This window comes from Trachinotus anak, unplaced genomic scaffold (assembly GCF_046630095.1).
Source record: "Trachinotus anak isolate AG129_WGS33_773 ecotype Australia unplaced genomic scaffold, CSIRO_AGI_Tana_v1 ptg000003l, whole genome shotgun sequence".
In the NCBI taxonomy this organism is placed as follows: Eukaryota; Metazoa; Chordata; class Actinopteri; order Carangiformes; family Carangidae; genus Trachinotus; species Trachinotus anak.
The window spans coordinates 14,197,334-14,209,934 of record NW_027273854.1 but is presented as its reverse complement, the minus strand read 5'-3'; the positions used below and the strand labels follow the sequence as shown (position 1 = coordinate 14,209,934).

The 12,601-nt window shown below is 37.6% G+C and overlaps 1 protein-coding gene across 1 annotated transcript; it reads left to right on the top strand.

The window, feature by feature from the left end:
* Positions 1-5,282: 5,282 nt before the first annotated feature.
* On the top strand, positions 5,283-12,301 carry LOC139609106 (adhesion G protein-coupled receptor E1-like). Its single transcript, XM_071463360.1, has 20 exons — positions 5,283-5,310; positions 5,413-5,559; positions 5,660-5,785; positions 6,809-6,952; positions 7,119-7,265; positions 7,346-7,492; positions 7,587-7,624; positions 8,054-8,134; positions 8,345-8,374; positions 8,505-8,667; positions 8,744-8,857; positions 9,025-9,200; positions 9,314-9,526; positions 9,633-9,836; positions 10,021-10,262; positions 10,391-10,457; positions 10,550-10,641; positions 10,893-11,052; positions 11,152-11,217; positions 11,628-12,301. The coding sequence occupies exons 1-20, from the start codon at positions 5,283-5,285 to the stop codon at positions 11,682-11,684; spliced, it is 2,442 nt and encodes an 813-aa protein (XP_071319461.1). The 3' UTR covers positions 11,685-12,301.
* The last annotated feature ends 300 nt before the right edge of the window (positions 12,302-12,601 follow it).

The following is a 12,601-nucleotide window of genomic DNA, read 5'->3' as shown; positions in this document are numbered from 1 at the left end:
CTAAACTAAACTGAGGTGAAAAAAGCACAGATAGTAATATTGCAGGCTTGATTACTTGAATGTATTACATAGTGCAGTAGAAGTAAACATGAAATTCCTGTTTCAAATTATTTTTCAGTTTTTTCACAGGATCTGCTAGAAGTGAAGAAATACTTGACCATCATTTTCCATTGTTATGAGCAGTTTCAAATATTTTTTGGCCAAATTTTCAGTCCAAATTTTCAGTTGTCAGATGTGATATAATATTGCTACTTACTAAAATTAAGTCACCAAGTTTAGACAGGACTTATAGTAGCCACTTTAAAAACATCAGTATTTTCCTCGCCCATTGTATTTAGGGATTTGTAAGTTATTTACATTCAACCTTAGCGCTTCCAAGTTACAGTTTTACAAGACAAATTGACATGACAGGTGACGCATGCACTCTGTCTCCTGAGGTCTTTCACTATTTGTTTCCCTGCTAAGTTTAGCAGACTGGTGAATGAGATTCCACAAAGCACATGTTTTCTATGTTATATTTTCAACCTTAACTTAGGACGCCATGCAAAGTCACATTTACACCCACTGAGAAATGGTGACTTTGATAGCAAAGCAACAATATAAAGACATTTTATGCCTCAAGTGGGTTTAAATCAAAACAGCTAAGAAAAATATTTAAGTCGTGATCATTTATCTAAACCATTTGTGCGTTGCCACTATAAAAATTTATGAGGTGGCTCAACTTAAAAAACTTAAGTAACAAATTTCACAGCTTTTTAAAGTTTATTCAACTTTTAGACCAATTGCTGGCCATACCTTATATTTCACATTGTCATTTAGTTGACGTAATGTGCAAGCAGTTTGAAATATTAAGGTGATGCAACTTTTTTCTATTTCAAACTAATCTAATATACTTCAACAGCATCAAGTTGGCCCAGCTTTTCTACAAGTTAAAATATTAAGTTTTCAATTTTTAATTGTTATTTAGTCAAGTAATAATTTCTTTCTAGGGTCAGGTTAGACCAACTTTTCAATAAGTTTAGATACTGAGTTACATGAACCCTGTGCAGTTCTTGGTTCTAGTAATTGTTCTTCTCTGAAAGCAAGTTGCCCTAAAATAACACAACACTGTGTTCACCCCAATAATTAAATGCATAAGATTCTTTTTTTTAAAAAAACAAAGAATTTATTTTCCAAAATTGTAAAAATTCATCAAGAGCTCCGTCCATAAACCATCTAGGACGATCAGGATGAGAATCAAGTTATAGACAAGCAATCAGTGAATTACAACTTAACATGTAAAAAATTAACATGTCAAACTTACATAAGCACTTCAAAGATTGTCAGATCTGTACACAGAATTCAGTTGTTCATTTATGTGTGAGCACACTAAAACTCAAGAGCACTGAATTATAACATGCCTCAAAACATTTGACAACACAAAACCAAGCTCCAATACAAACTGAACTGTTACACTGACCCTAACTGTGAACAGTGTGTAAGCACTAACACCAAACATCAAGGACTAACATGGAATTTGTTTAAAATTCCTCAATAGTAGTACCAGATACCATCACAAGTGTTTTCCTTATTTGAAAAGAATATACATTTAACTGTAGATTTGGTGTACTGTCACATCCATAGTACCAAATAAGGACCTTTTTGTCTTACTTTGCAGGATGTAAATAAATGTTTTTCCTCAAATACATTAGTCATCATAAAAAGAACACATGAATACAAACAACAATCTAGATAACAGCAAAAAAATGGAAATGTATATTATACGGTTTTCGTGTCACAGTGTGTAGTATGTCTTTTATTAATGGAGCTTTTACAGAACTCCAATTTCACTAAGTTTCAGTTTAGAGTCTATGACTGCAAGAGTTTAGTTCTCAGCGTTTGAATTCAAGCTGAGCATGTTTCTCCAAGTCCAAGGAAAACTTTCTGGACTGCTTCAAAGGTGTACTTCCAGTCCTTTGGTTACTCAATGTTGAGAACATAGAGCACACCAAACATCCCAAAAACAGTTGAGAAGTCACTGAGGCCCTCAAGGACCACTGCCCCCTCCAACACAACAGAAAGTTTAACTGTTTGAGGGTTTACATGCTCCTCCAGTAGTCCACCCGTCAAAGGCAAAGACTCTCTGCTGAGTTTATATATATATATATATATGTATATATATATATACATATATATATATATATTGTTGCTAGGCAACACCCATTGTTGCTAGGCAGAAGTCAAAGAATCAGCAGGAAAATTACAAATAGGCTAATCAAAGTGGAACTAGCTCAGCCTAGCTAAATTAGCATCAATCTTTGGGGCTGAAAAGACTGCAAACATATCACCAAGCAAAGTACAGTCACATTTTATTTTAAATCGTTGCTGTGCAGTTTGATTGGATGAACTCAGAGACGGGAGGCCATTATGGTGCTGCTGGCAGGCAAACGACAAATGTAACAGGAAAAATAGCGAATAAATGACACCGAAAGGCAATTGAGATACAGATTTATTATGAATGCATATTTATTATTATTCCCATAATCTGCGTATTCCAACATCCATAATATTGTGTTGATTTAACATTAACTCTTGTTCACGAGAAATGTATTACTGTAAGTTACATTGTGGTTTTATTCTTCAATTAGTCTGCCTAATAACCTGATATATCAAACTAGCAAGTGTGAGAATAATATAACCTTATATTCATTTTAAAATAAATGCCGCTTTCCAAAAAATATGCAAAAAAATGCAAATATGCAAGTTGTAATATTTACTTACCTAGACCAAAGCCACGTACTGGTTTGCTCTTCTTTTTGTCATTATTTGTCTATATTCTAGAAGCAAGCCAACACAAGTGTAGATAAATAGTTGCCCCAACTTGAATTAATGTCTTCATTTGGTGTATATCTACCACAATTTTAAGAGAACAATGTAATGTGTTGTCTCAACTAATTATACAAAGTTGGGCCAACAATACAACATTTACTGACACAACATCAACCATTTTTACAACAGTACTTCTGATCATGGCTCCAGCCGATTCCAGGTACAACATCTGAGGTCTCTGTCCAGAAGAGCGCAGTCCTATATATCAGTATGTATGTCAGTATATATATATATATATATATATATATATATATATATATATATATATATATATATATACTGACACCTCTCTTTGACATGAACTATATAAGACTGCTTTAACATTATTTGCATTGTCTTTGCATTAATGCCAGTCCTTGTAAAAACAGCCTCTGGATGCTGTGCAAATTTCTAAAATGTACATATAGGTAGGTAGCTTAAACGGTGGTGATTTATGTTTGGTGGAGTGGGACCTGTCATGATGAACTGCTGTGCCTTTTCACTTCTCCTAGGTGAGTCAATTCATGTTTTATATACAGTGGAAAGACAATGATCTTCTTCTAAGTCAGTAGGAAAGAGACACAATATGCTTAAGCTAATAACACACAAACAATTACAATCCCTCACATTTTTATCGAACATAACCATTAAACATTCACAGTACTGGTGTAAAAAGTAAGTGAACCCTTGGATTCAATAACAGATCAAATTTTAACACCTGAAACCTCTGACCGGTCCACTTTGATAGGTACATTTTCTTTGTTGCTTTGGTCATTCTGGAGTGGATTTAGTTTGATGTTTAGGGTCAATGACCTGCTGCATCACCTAGCTTCTACTAGGCTTCAGGAGGAGGACAGCCACCCTGACATTGTCCTGTGAGATACCTTGATAAACTTGGGAATTCATTTTCCCCTTGATGATGGCATGCTGTCCAGGACCTTGTAAAGAACCAACTCAAAATGATTAGGTATTTATAAGTCAAAGTAGCTCCAATTTGCACTTCCTATTGATCCTGTTGAGTGTACTCCAGGTTTGATAACTCCTGGCTTCAATTAACCTTTGTTAATGCTATTAGCCAAGGAATTCACACATTTTTTTTCATCTTACACAGTGAATGTTTGAATGATGCTTTCAATAAGAACAAGAGCAATACAATGATTTGTGTGTTATTAGTTAAAATAATGTGTTTGTTCATAACTGTAACTTAGATGAAGATTTAATCACATTTTAAGACAAATTTATACAGAAATGCAGGTGATTCCAAAGGGTTCACTTACTTTTGTATGTACTGTTTTTGAAAATGTGTGAATATGAAATATTACACAAAATTAGACAACACTTAGAGAGTGTATTCCTTCACTTTGTACAACCCTGCTAAGGCTACATAATCCTCTAAACCAGTTATTTTAATATCTGAATCTGGATTCACATTTACAATTAGGATAATTGTAGGACAATCAGTATACATGTACTTTTTAGTTTTTTAACCAAATGTATATAGGTTGGTGTAAATAAAGCTGTTTCTTGTCATCAGTGTCATCAGTGCTAGTTCATCATCAAGCTTTGTTCTGTAATAGTCTTGCCTATGAACCTCATTGATTTATCATTTAATCCTTTTTTAAACATTTTTCTTTGCGCTTTATAGGTTCACTGTTCATCATTGGCCATTGTGTTTTTCCTCCTGGTATGGATGATGTTAAATTGTAAACATTATATACACATTTGTGGCAATAGGTGAAATAACAGTCATTTTTGCTTTTCCATGTAGGCTCTTGTGATGGATACAAAAACAAAACTGAACCATGGCGCAATGTATTATTTACATCATCTTCCTTCCCCGGCTATCCAATGAATGTTGATGGAGAGCTTGTTGGGAAGTGGTGGCGCTTCACAGGGATTGGTGGAGACAGAATCATTACAAACTGCCATGGTGGCCCTATTGGTGGTACCCAATATCCCATTCACATTGCTTTTTCATATCCCACAACTGAATCTGAAACTGCAACAACAGGGACTGCATATGGTGATGTCTCAAGCTGCAGTGCTACCAGTTCTACAATGAGGGTAGTCCTCTGTCCTGGAGGATTCTACATATTCAACCCATCAAGTCACCCACATAGCAATACGGGTTATGTAACCTGTAAGGAATGATTATTCATTTATATTCTTTGCTTTGTACTGACATGTCCTATTTTTATCTTTTCACCACAAATATCGTGTGTGTATTTGTTTCTATATGTGTTTGTGTGTGTGTGTGTGTTATCTCTGTTTAGATCATCATGAGTGTAAGGCAGAGTCCTGTGGACTACTTGCTGAGTGTTCATCTAATGGAGGCTGTAGTTGTGTTTCTGGGTACAAAATCCCTCCAGAACATCTACCCACACCAGATTCATATGGTTGTGTTGGTAAGTACATTTTATTACATCAAAACTGTTATGAATCAAAATGTGATTTACAATGACTGCAATTATCTCTTGCTGGAAGTACATTGTGATGCCTCTTGGATGCTTATAGTCACCCAACTTCTCCCCACCTTAAGCTCCTGTCTGTAACATCTCTTGTCAGACATAGATGAGTGTCAGAACACTGCAGAAAATTGTGGTTCTTACTCGAATTGTACCAATACCATTGGATCATACTTCTGTACATGTCTGAATGGATTCAATGCAACAGAACCAGCATCACCACCTGGAAAGTCCAACCCGTGCAAAGGTACTATTTTGCCTCACTGTCAGTCTATCTTTCTGTTAAGCTGCAGTGCCATAATTATGTTATACAGATTTAAACTCCAGTTATTTTTTTCCTTATATAGATATTGACGAGTGTCTTGATAATATCTGTGGAGATCATGGGACCTGTGCCAACAACCCAGGAAGTTTTGTGTGTAACTGCCAAATAGGCTATCACCTTGTACCCGATGCAACTCCTTTTTGCCAAGGTGTGTTTACAGTAATGTTACACATAACTGGATAGAAAACAAAACTGAAGATGAACTCTTTGTCATGTTCTCTAAGCTTTTACCAAATTCACCTACAAATGGTACACCTTTATTGAAAAAATATAAACTATTGCATTTATGACTTTTTTTTTTATCACCAAGTTGTTGCTGCCATGCTATGCAATAAAACTATCACCTACAACTGGAAGGCAAATACAGCCTTTATCCAAGAATAGCTGAATTGAGGGCAACTGGACTTGGTTGTAGACACTTGAAGACGTTTGACCTCTCATCCAAAAGGCTTCTTCAGTTCTGACTGATTGGTGACAAGTCGCAGGTATTTAACCTCAATGAGGTCATTATCAAGGCCATTGATGTCACTTGATTTGTTGTGTTCCTGGCTGTTGTAACATCAGTTGTTGTTGGAGTGTTGTTGGAGTCACATGAGGCCAAGGGTGAAAGGTGTTTAAATATTCTGGGAAGGGATGAAACACATTCCTCATTCCAAAAACTCCAGTGATTATCAAGAATCTTGGATAAGAGGTGAAATGTCTTCAAGTTCAATTCAACCCTTTCTGCATAACCATGACCTTGATGACTAAGAATGTTCACAGACACATAGCCATTAGATTTTCCAAAGACTTCAGGCAGATTTGACTTTGTCAACTGGACAGGTACAACCAAGAAACCCAGTTATCATAAAATGATTGACTACACACTGCATTACTTGAACTGGGTAGCCCCCCTGGTCAGCAGTTAATGTCACATTGCATCTACAGTAACTCACTCAAGAGCACCACTCAAAATACATGATTTCTGCCACTCAGGTCAGTTAACAACCTCCCATTTTCACTACACAGGCATTCGTATCCTGGTAGAAACACTACTGATCATTAGTTTATATTTAAACTAATATTATTTGAGTAATGTGTTTTTTGTTAAAGATATTTCAATGATTTTATTTTCGGGTAAAACTATGTTCTGGCCCTTTTTGCCAACTGTACTTAATTGTTCCTTCTTTAGATATTGATGAATGTTTCAACTCGACGGTCTGTGGCCCTGACTCTGTTTGCACCAACACGCCTGGAGCTTATACCTGTGCGTGTCAACTGGGTTATGAACAAACTCAACCAGACCAGGAACCCAGCGAGACAAACATCTGTATTGGTATTTGCACTGATGGTTTTCAGATACAAAATATTTTTCAGCATCTATGAGTAGATGGAAATCTGCAAATCAACTGTCAAATCGCCTTGGTTGTTTCAGAAGTCAATAGTCATAGACAAAACTGTTGATTTTATTGTTTCACTGGTGTATGTCTTGTATTTGGCAGATGTTGATGAGTGTATCAAAGATGCTACCATCTGTGGTCCTAATTCCAACTGCACAAACTCAATCGGATCTTATGTGTGTACCTGCTTCCTTGGTTATCGGCCAAACAATCCCGGCGTGATAGCTGGTGTATCTAATCCATGCACAGGTGTGTGTGCACTATTGACTTATGTGACTTATAATTTCACTATTATTATTTTCATGCGTAAGTGTTTTCTTTCTTTACAGATATAGATGAGTGCAGTGAGACACCAGGACTTTGCGGTAAACAAACTGTGTGCACTAATGCGCCAGGGACCTTCTACTGTTCTTGTCCAGATGGATTCTACCCATCAACTGGAATTTTGTGGACATTGGGGGTTTCATTTTGTCAAAGTAAGCTTTGGATTGCAGCATATACAGTATACTGTCATTTCCTGATGTGCGGGATGACCTATACATGCTGACTTCTTCATTTTCTTCTACACAGATCTTCAGGAGATTCTAGATGAGATAAACCCCCCAGAGGTAAATATTGTCAGTGGCATTGTCAAAGAAAGAACAATTAGCCAACCAATTTTGCAAACACAAAGATATGTGTAAGAAAAGACAGTACATCCCTAAAACAAACAAAAAAAAAGTGTTGACCAATGTGAAGTTACCCATGGGACAAGTTACAAATTACCCAGGCCTCAGTAAAATCGATTACTTACACAAATACATACTTTTAAAAGTGGCACCTTTGTGTTGTTAGCATTCAGGATTAAAAAGCTATAGCCTGGGTCATTCACCACACATAGATGAACTAAACCACTAGACTTGTAATGTGAGTAGGCAGAGCTGGAAACGTAAGGATGTTTCATGTTGTACAAATGTTAATAACATTTACCCAAATATGTCAAAGTTTGAATACTATACACTGCAATCTACATTCTTTGGCTTTTGTATTTGCTGCAGGGACAGACAAAAGAGAAAGCTTTTCTTGGCAACATGGATCAACAACTGAAAGACAATGAAGGCATAATGTTACCAGAACCAGTAAGTGGAAAACAAAGAGTGGCTGTCTCCCAGTAGAAGGCTCTATACTTGAGCGCTTACTGAAGTTCTAGTTTCACACGAACTGGAAATTAATTCAACTTGAGTTTGAGTTTGGTCCATGTTATGCATGGTTGACAGTGCACACACAGACGCAAAGTGCATTTACCATATTCTTTCTGCCTCTCTTTCCTGTGCTGACTCTCTCTGCAGACTGTGGCAAACAGCTTCTCAGCGTCTATGGTAAATGTTGTTCCATAAATTATTTGAATCACTATAACTGTCCCACTTCTGGGGGAAGCTTTTTATACTACTTTGTGCTTGCATCATCAGCCAGGTCAGTTATCCATCACAAATATTTTGATGGTTACAGGAAGTGTCAGGAGTTGGACCACATGCCAAGTCAATCACAGTGAACAGTGAAGGTGACGGTAAGACCGGCAGTGTGATTCTGGGCATCTCAGACCGTTTAGTATCTGCCATGGTGCAGCCAGGTCAGAACCAAACCAAGACAACCGTGAAGAGTTCAACAGTAGGTAAGACATGGTCATCTTTACTGTAGAAATTTACTGTATGTGTATTGGGTGGATACCAAATCGATCTGTGTGCTAGATTTAAGTCTTGAAACTATCGGACCTGGGAATAGCAATGGAGAGAGCTCTCTTCTCTCAGCTAATGGAAACAGCATGCAGATCAACCTGGGAAGTCTGGCTACAAACAACAATGGTGAGAAAAGCTCATAATGAAAAAGATGATGGCGATTACCAAAGTATACGTGTTTCTTTTTAAGAATCATACCAGCAATGTAGCCTCCACATTAGGTACAGTATATTACCCACCTTTAGCATTGCAGCTGGTTTTCATTCATTTTGCCACCCTGTATGCATATCCAGGTTCAGCAGCAGCTGCCTTCATGACCTTAAATGGGATGGAGAGTCTTCTTAGTCATCAATACTTCAAAACAGAAAACAGGACAGAAATGTACTCGGATGTTATCACTGCAATCTTGCCCTCAGTGAACAACACCAATCTCACAGAGCCTGTCAACTTTACCATCTATCACAAGAAGGTCCTGCCCAGTTTATCTAACCATCCACGTTTTAAGATAAATACTTTTAAGATAGCATTTACCTTGCGATCTGTCAAGATATCTAAAGTTCTCTGTTTCTCTGGTTCATTCAGGGAGTTCCTGAATCTGGTTTGGTAACCTGTGTGTACTGGGAGGACAAAACCCAGGAGACAGGAACAGGAGAAGAGATTGAAAAAGGAGGAGAAAACACTGAGACTATGCGTTGGTCAGTAGATGGCTGTTGGGTTGCATACACTAATGAGAACTACACAGTGTGCAGCTGCTCTCATCTCTCCACATTTGCCCTCATCCTACAGATAGGGGAGGTATTTTAGATTTGTGCTTGAATGTGTATTTGCTAATTCAGGTTCCCACACCCAACATAAGGTTGATCACAGCATATGTGTGCCTATGTGTCTTTTGGCTTTTCAGCCTCCACCAGAGGATCCTTTCTTAGAGTGGCTCAACCGGGTGTGTGTGATTGTCGGATTATTCTTCTTTGCATTGGCCATCCTCACCTTCCTCCTGTGTAGCTGGAACCCCAAGATCAACAACACGGCCCGTCTTCACCTCTGTATCAGCCTCGCTTTGTCTCATCTACTGCTGCTGTGGAATGACAGATATGTTGAACATGAGGTACAGTGAGATTAAGATGCAGATTGCTGTTTTTGCTTTGAAAAAAAACACTAAATGGGCCCTGACACGTGCATTAAATGTGACCAAACTAGTGCTAAGAGTTTACAATACATGAAATTTGGAGCATAAATGAAAGAAGAGGACATTTTATTCATTTCAAAATTCCTCTGACATGTTTCCACAGCTGGCCTGCACTGTCATGGCTGGGCTTCTCCACTTCTTAGTTGTCGCAAGTTTTGTGTGGATGCTGCTGGAGGCCCTGCAGCTCCACCTGCTGGTCCGAAGGCTCTCCAAGGTGCAGGTCATCCAGAGAGATGGCCTCCCTAAACCGGCTCTCTATCTGGTTGGCTATGGGGTTCCATTTGTGATAGTGGGTATTTCTGCTCTGGTGTATTCTGATGGATATGGTGCTACTGAGGCAGAGGCGTGAGTAGCACGAACAGTGATACACAAATTGATTCATTGTGTGTTCATGATTAGAGCTTATCTTCTGTATTTAAATGGATTGTTAGTTTTATAAGTCTGGATAAAAGTGTGTTATGTGTGAATTACAGGTGCTGGCTGTCACAAGAGCGCAACTTCAAATGGGCTTTAACAGGGCCAGTGATTACTGTCCTTGCAGTGAGTCTATTAGTGTGTTATAATATAAGCAGCTGCAGTGAGGGATAATTGGGGTTCCTCCAAACTCATTATAAATGTGTTTCCTCTGCTAGCTTAACTGCATATTGTTCTGTGCTACTTTATGGAGTCTGAGACCCACCTTGGCCAACATGAAGAGTGATATCTCTCAGTCCAAAGATACAAGGTGAGTGTGTGTGTTCTCCATTTTATTTGATCATTCACTACAAAGTGTAATGTTTAAATGAATGCTGTAGGCAGGGGTGTAAAGATTACTATAAGAAAACTGTGGAATGTAAGAGAGACTAGAAATTAGAGTAAAATAGATTCTTAAAAATACATTGCATCTGTTTAATTAGAAAAAAAAGCTGTTTGATTCTAAGTGCAGCGTGACTGAGTAGATGGCAGCCACTCACTTTGTATTTCTTTTGTTTGCAGGTTGATTGTGTTCAAGATCCTGGCCCAGTTTGTCATACTGGGCTGTACCTGGATTCTGGGCCTGTACCAGACAAACCTTTTCTTTCAAGTCCTTTTCATAATCCTCAACTCCCAGCAGGGCACCTTCCTCTACATCGTCCACTGCCTGCTCAATAAGGAGGTAGACCACTACTAATGACAGCAATAACAGCAGCCCTCTTTCTTTTTCATAGCATTAACACATAACTCTAAACAAGTTGCATTTCTTTGTATTTTCTAGGTTAGAGAGGAATACATAAAGTGGCTGACCTGTTCTTTCAATAAGCCCAGAGAAGGAGGATCTGTGGTGAGTTTTGATAAGGAAACAACAAAGCTTGATATCAGGAACCATTTTGATAATTGTGAAACACTGAACGTTTTTTTTACTATATCTCTTTTTCTTTTTGAAGTGCCTTTGTAGCCTTTATATGGCTATTGAAACTACAAAGCCACAAACTTGTATGCTGAACAAACAAAACAGCCCTCCACACTTGGCATTACAACACTGGGTGATCCCAGGAGTGCCTGCATATGTGAACTTATATTGTTTACAAGGCACTCTACAAAAAGTCTAGTGTTTTCTTGTAGAAATGTTGCAGTATATTTGTAGGTTTTATCTGCGGATTAAAAAAAAAATGTCTTTCTGAAATGATGATTGGCAGTATGTTGACTGAAATTCCTCCCATCTAATGTAAACAATTTACTGTGTTTCAAAAGAAAGATGCTCCGTCACTCTCCGAGGACTTGGACAAGGCTGGAGACCAAACAGGCTAATGGCGAGAAAATATAGTGAAAGGACAAAGGAGAGAAATGCAAGCCTTTTTCAGTTTTCAACCATTAATCACTACATATTATTATTTTTGGTGTTCTCATTGTTGTGTTTGGGGATGAAAGATCATAAAAAAAATGCTGTTTATATAAATATATATGTGCATGTGTGTGTCCTTCAGCTGTATCTACAATTATTTTTTGTGTCATTTTCTGGTCACGATCATGTTGACTTGGAGACAACACAAAAAGCTTAATGAATTCATTATCATTATTGCTGTTATTTTCCTTGTTAAATGTGGGTTTGTTCTCCTTTGTAAAATAGGCCACAGAAACTTTAACTGCATTATAATGCACATACGTATAGAAGTTTTGGGACTTTCTAATACAACAACATACTAACATATCAAACATGGTAACATGGCCTGGTGATCAATCCAAAGGTTTTCAAGTTAAAGAGTGCAGGACACTATACACTCACAAATGTATAATTGTCCATGTCTGTACATTGAACCATTACCAATTTTGCATGACACATAAACAGTTTTTTGTGAACTCATCAACTGCTTAGCCTGTTGTGGTTTTTATTGTTTTAAGTCCATAATAAACTTATGCTGCATCAATAATTTCTCAATTGTTGATGACCGGACGCACACACAACTGAAGCTCAAGCAAATACAGCTTTGTGGGAACCTCCTCTGTGACTGTGTATATGGTTGTCTTGTGACAGTCCTGTGCTGATATGCGGTGTGTTGTGTGGAGCTATGCTTCAACTAAAGCTCATATTTGTTGAAGCCTGAACTGCTCTGATCTATTGTGAGATGGTAGTGTGTTTCTGAATGCAACAACAAATCACCATTATAATGAGACCACAAAAAACAAAAAACTGGTAGTATGTGAAATATCAGTCCTCAAGTTCATCT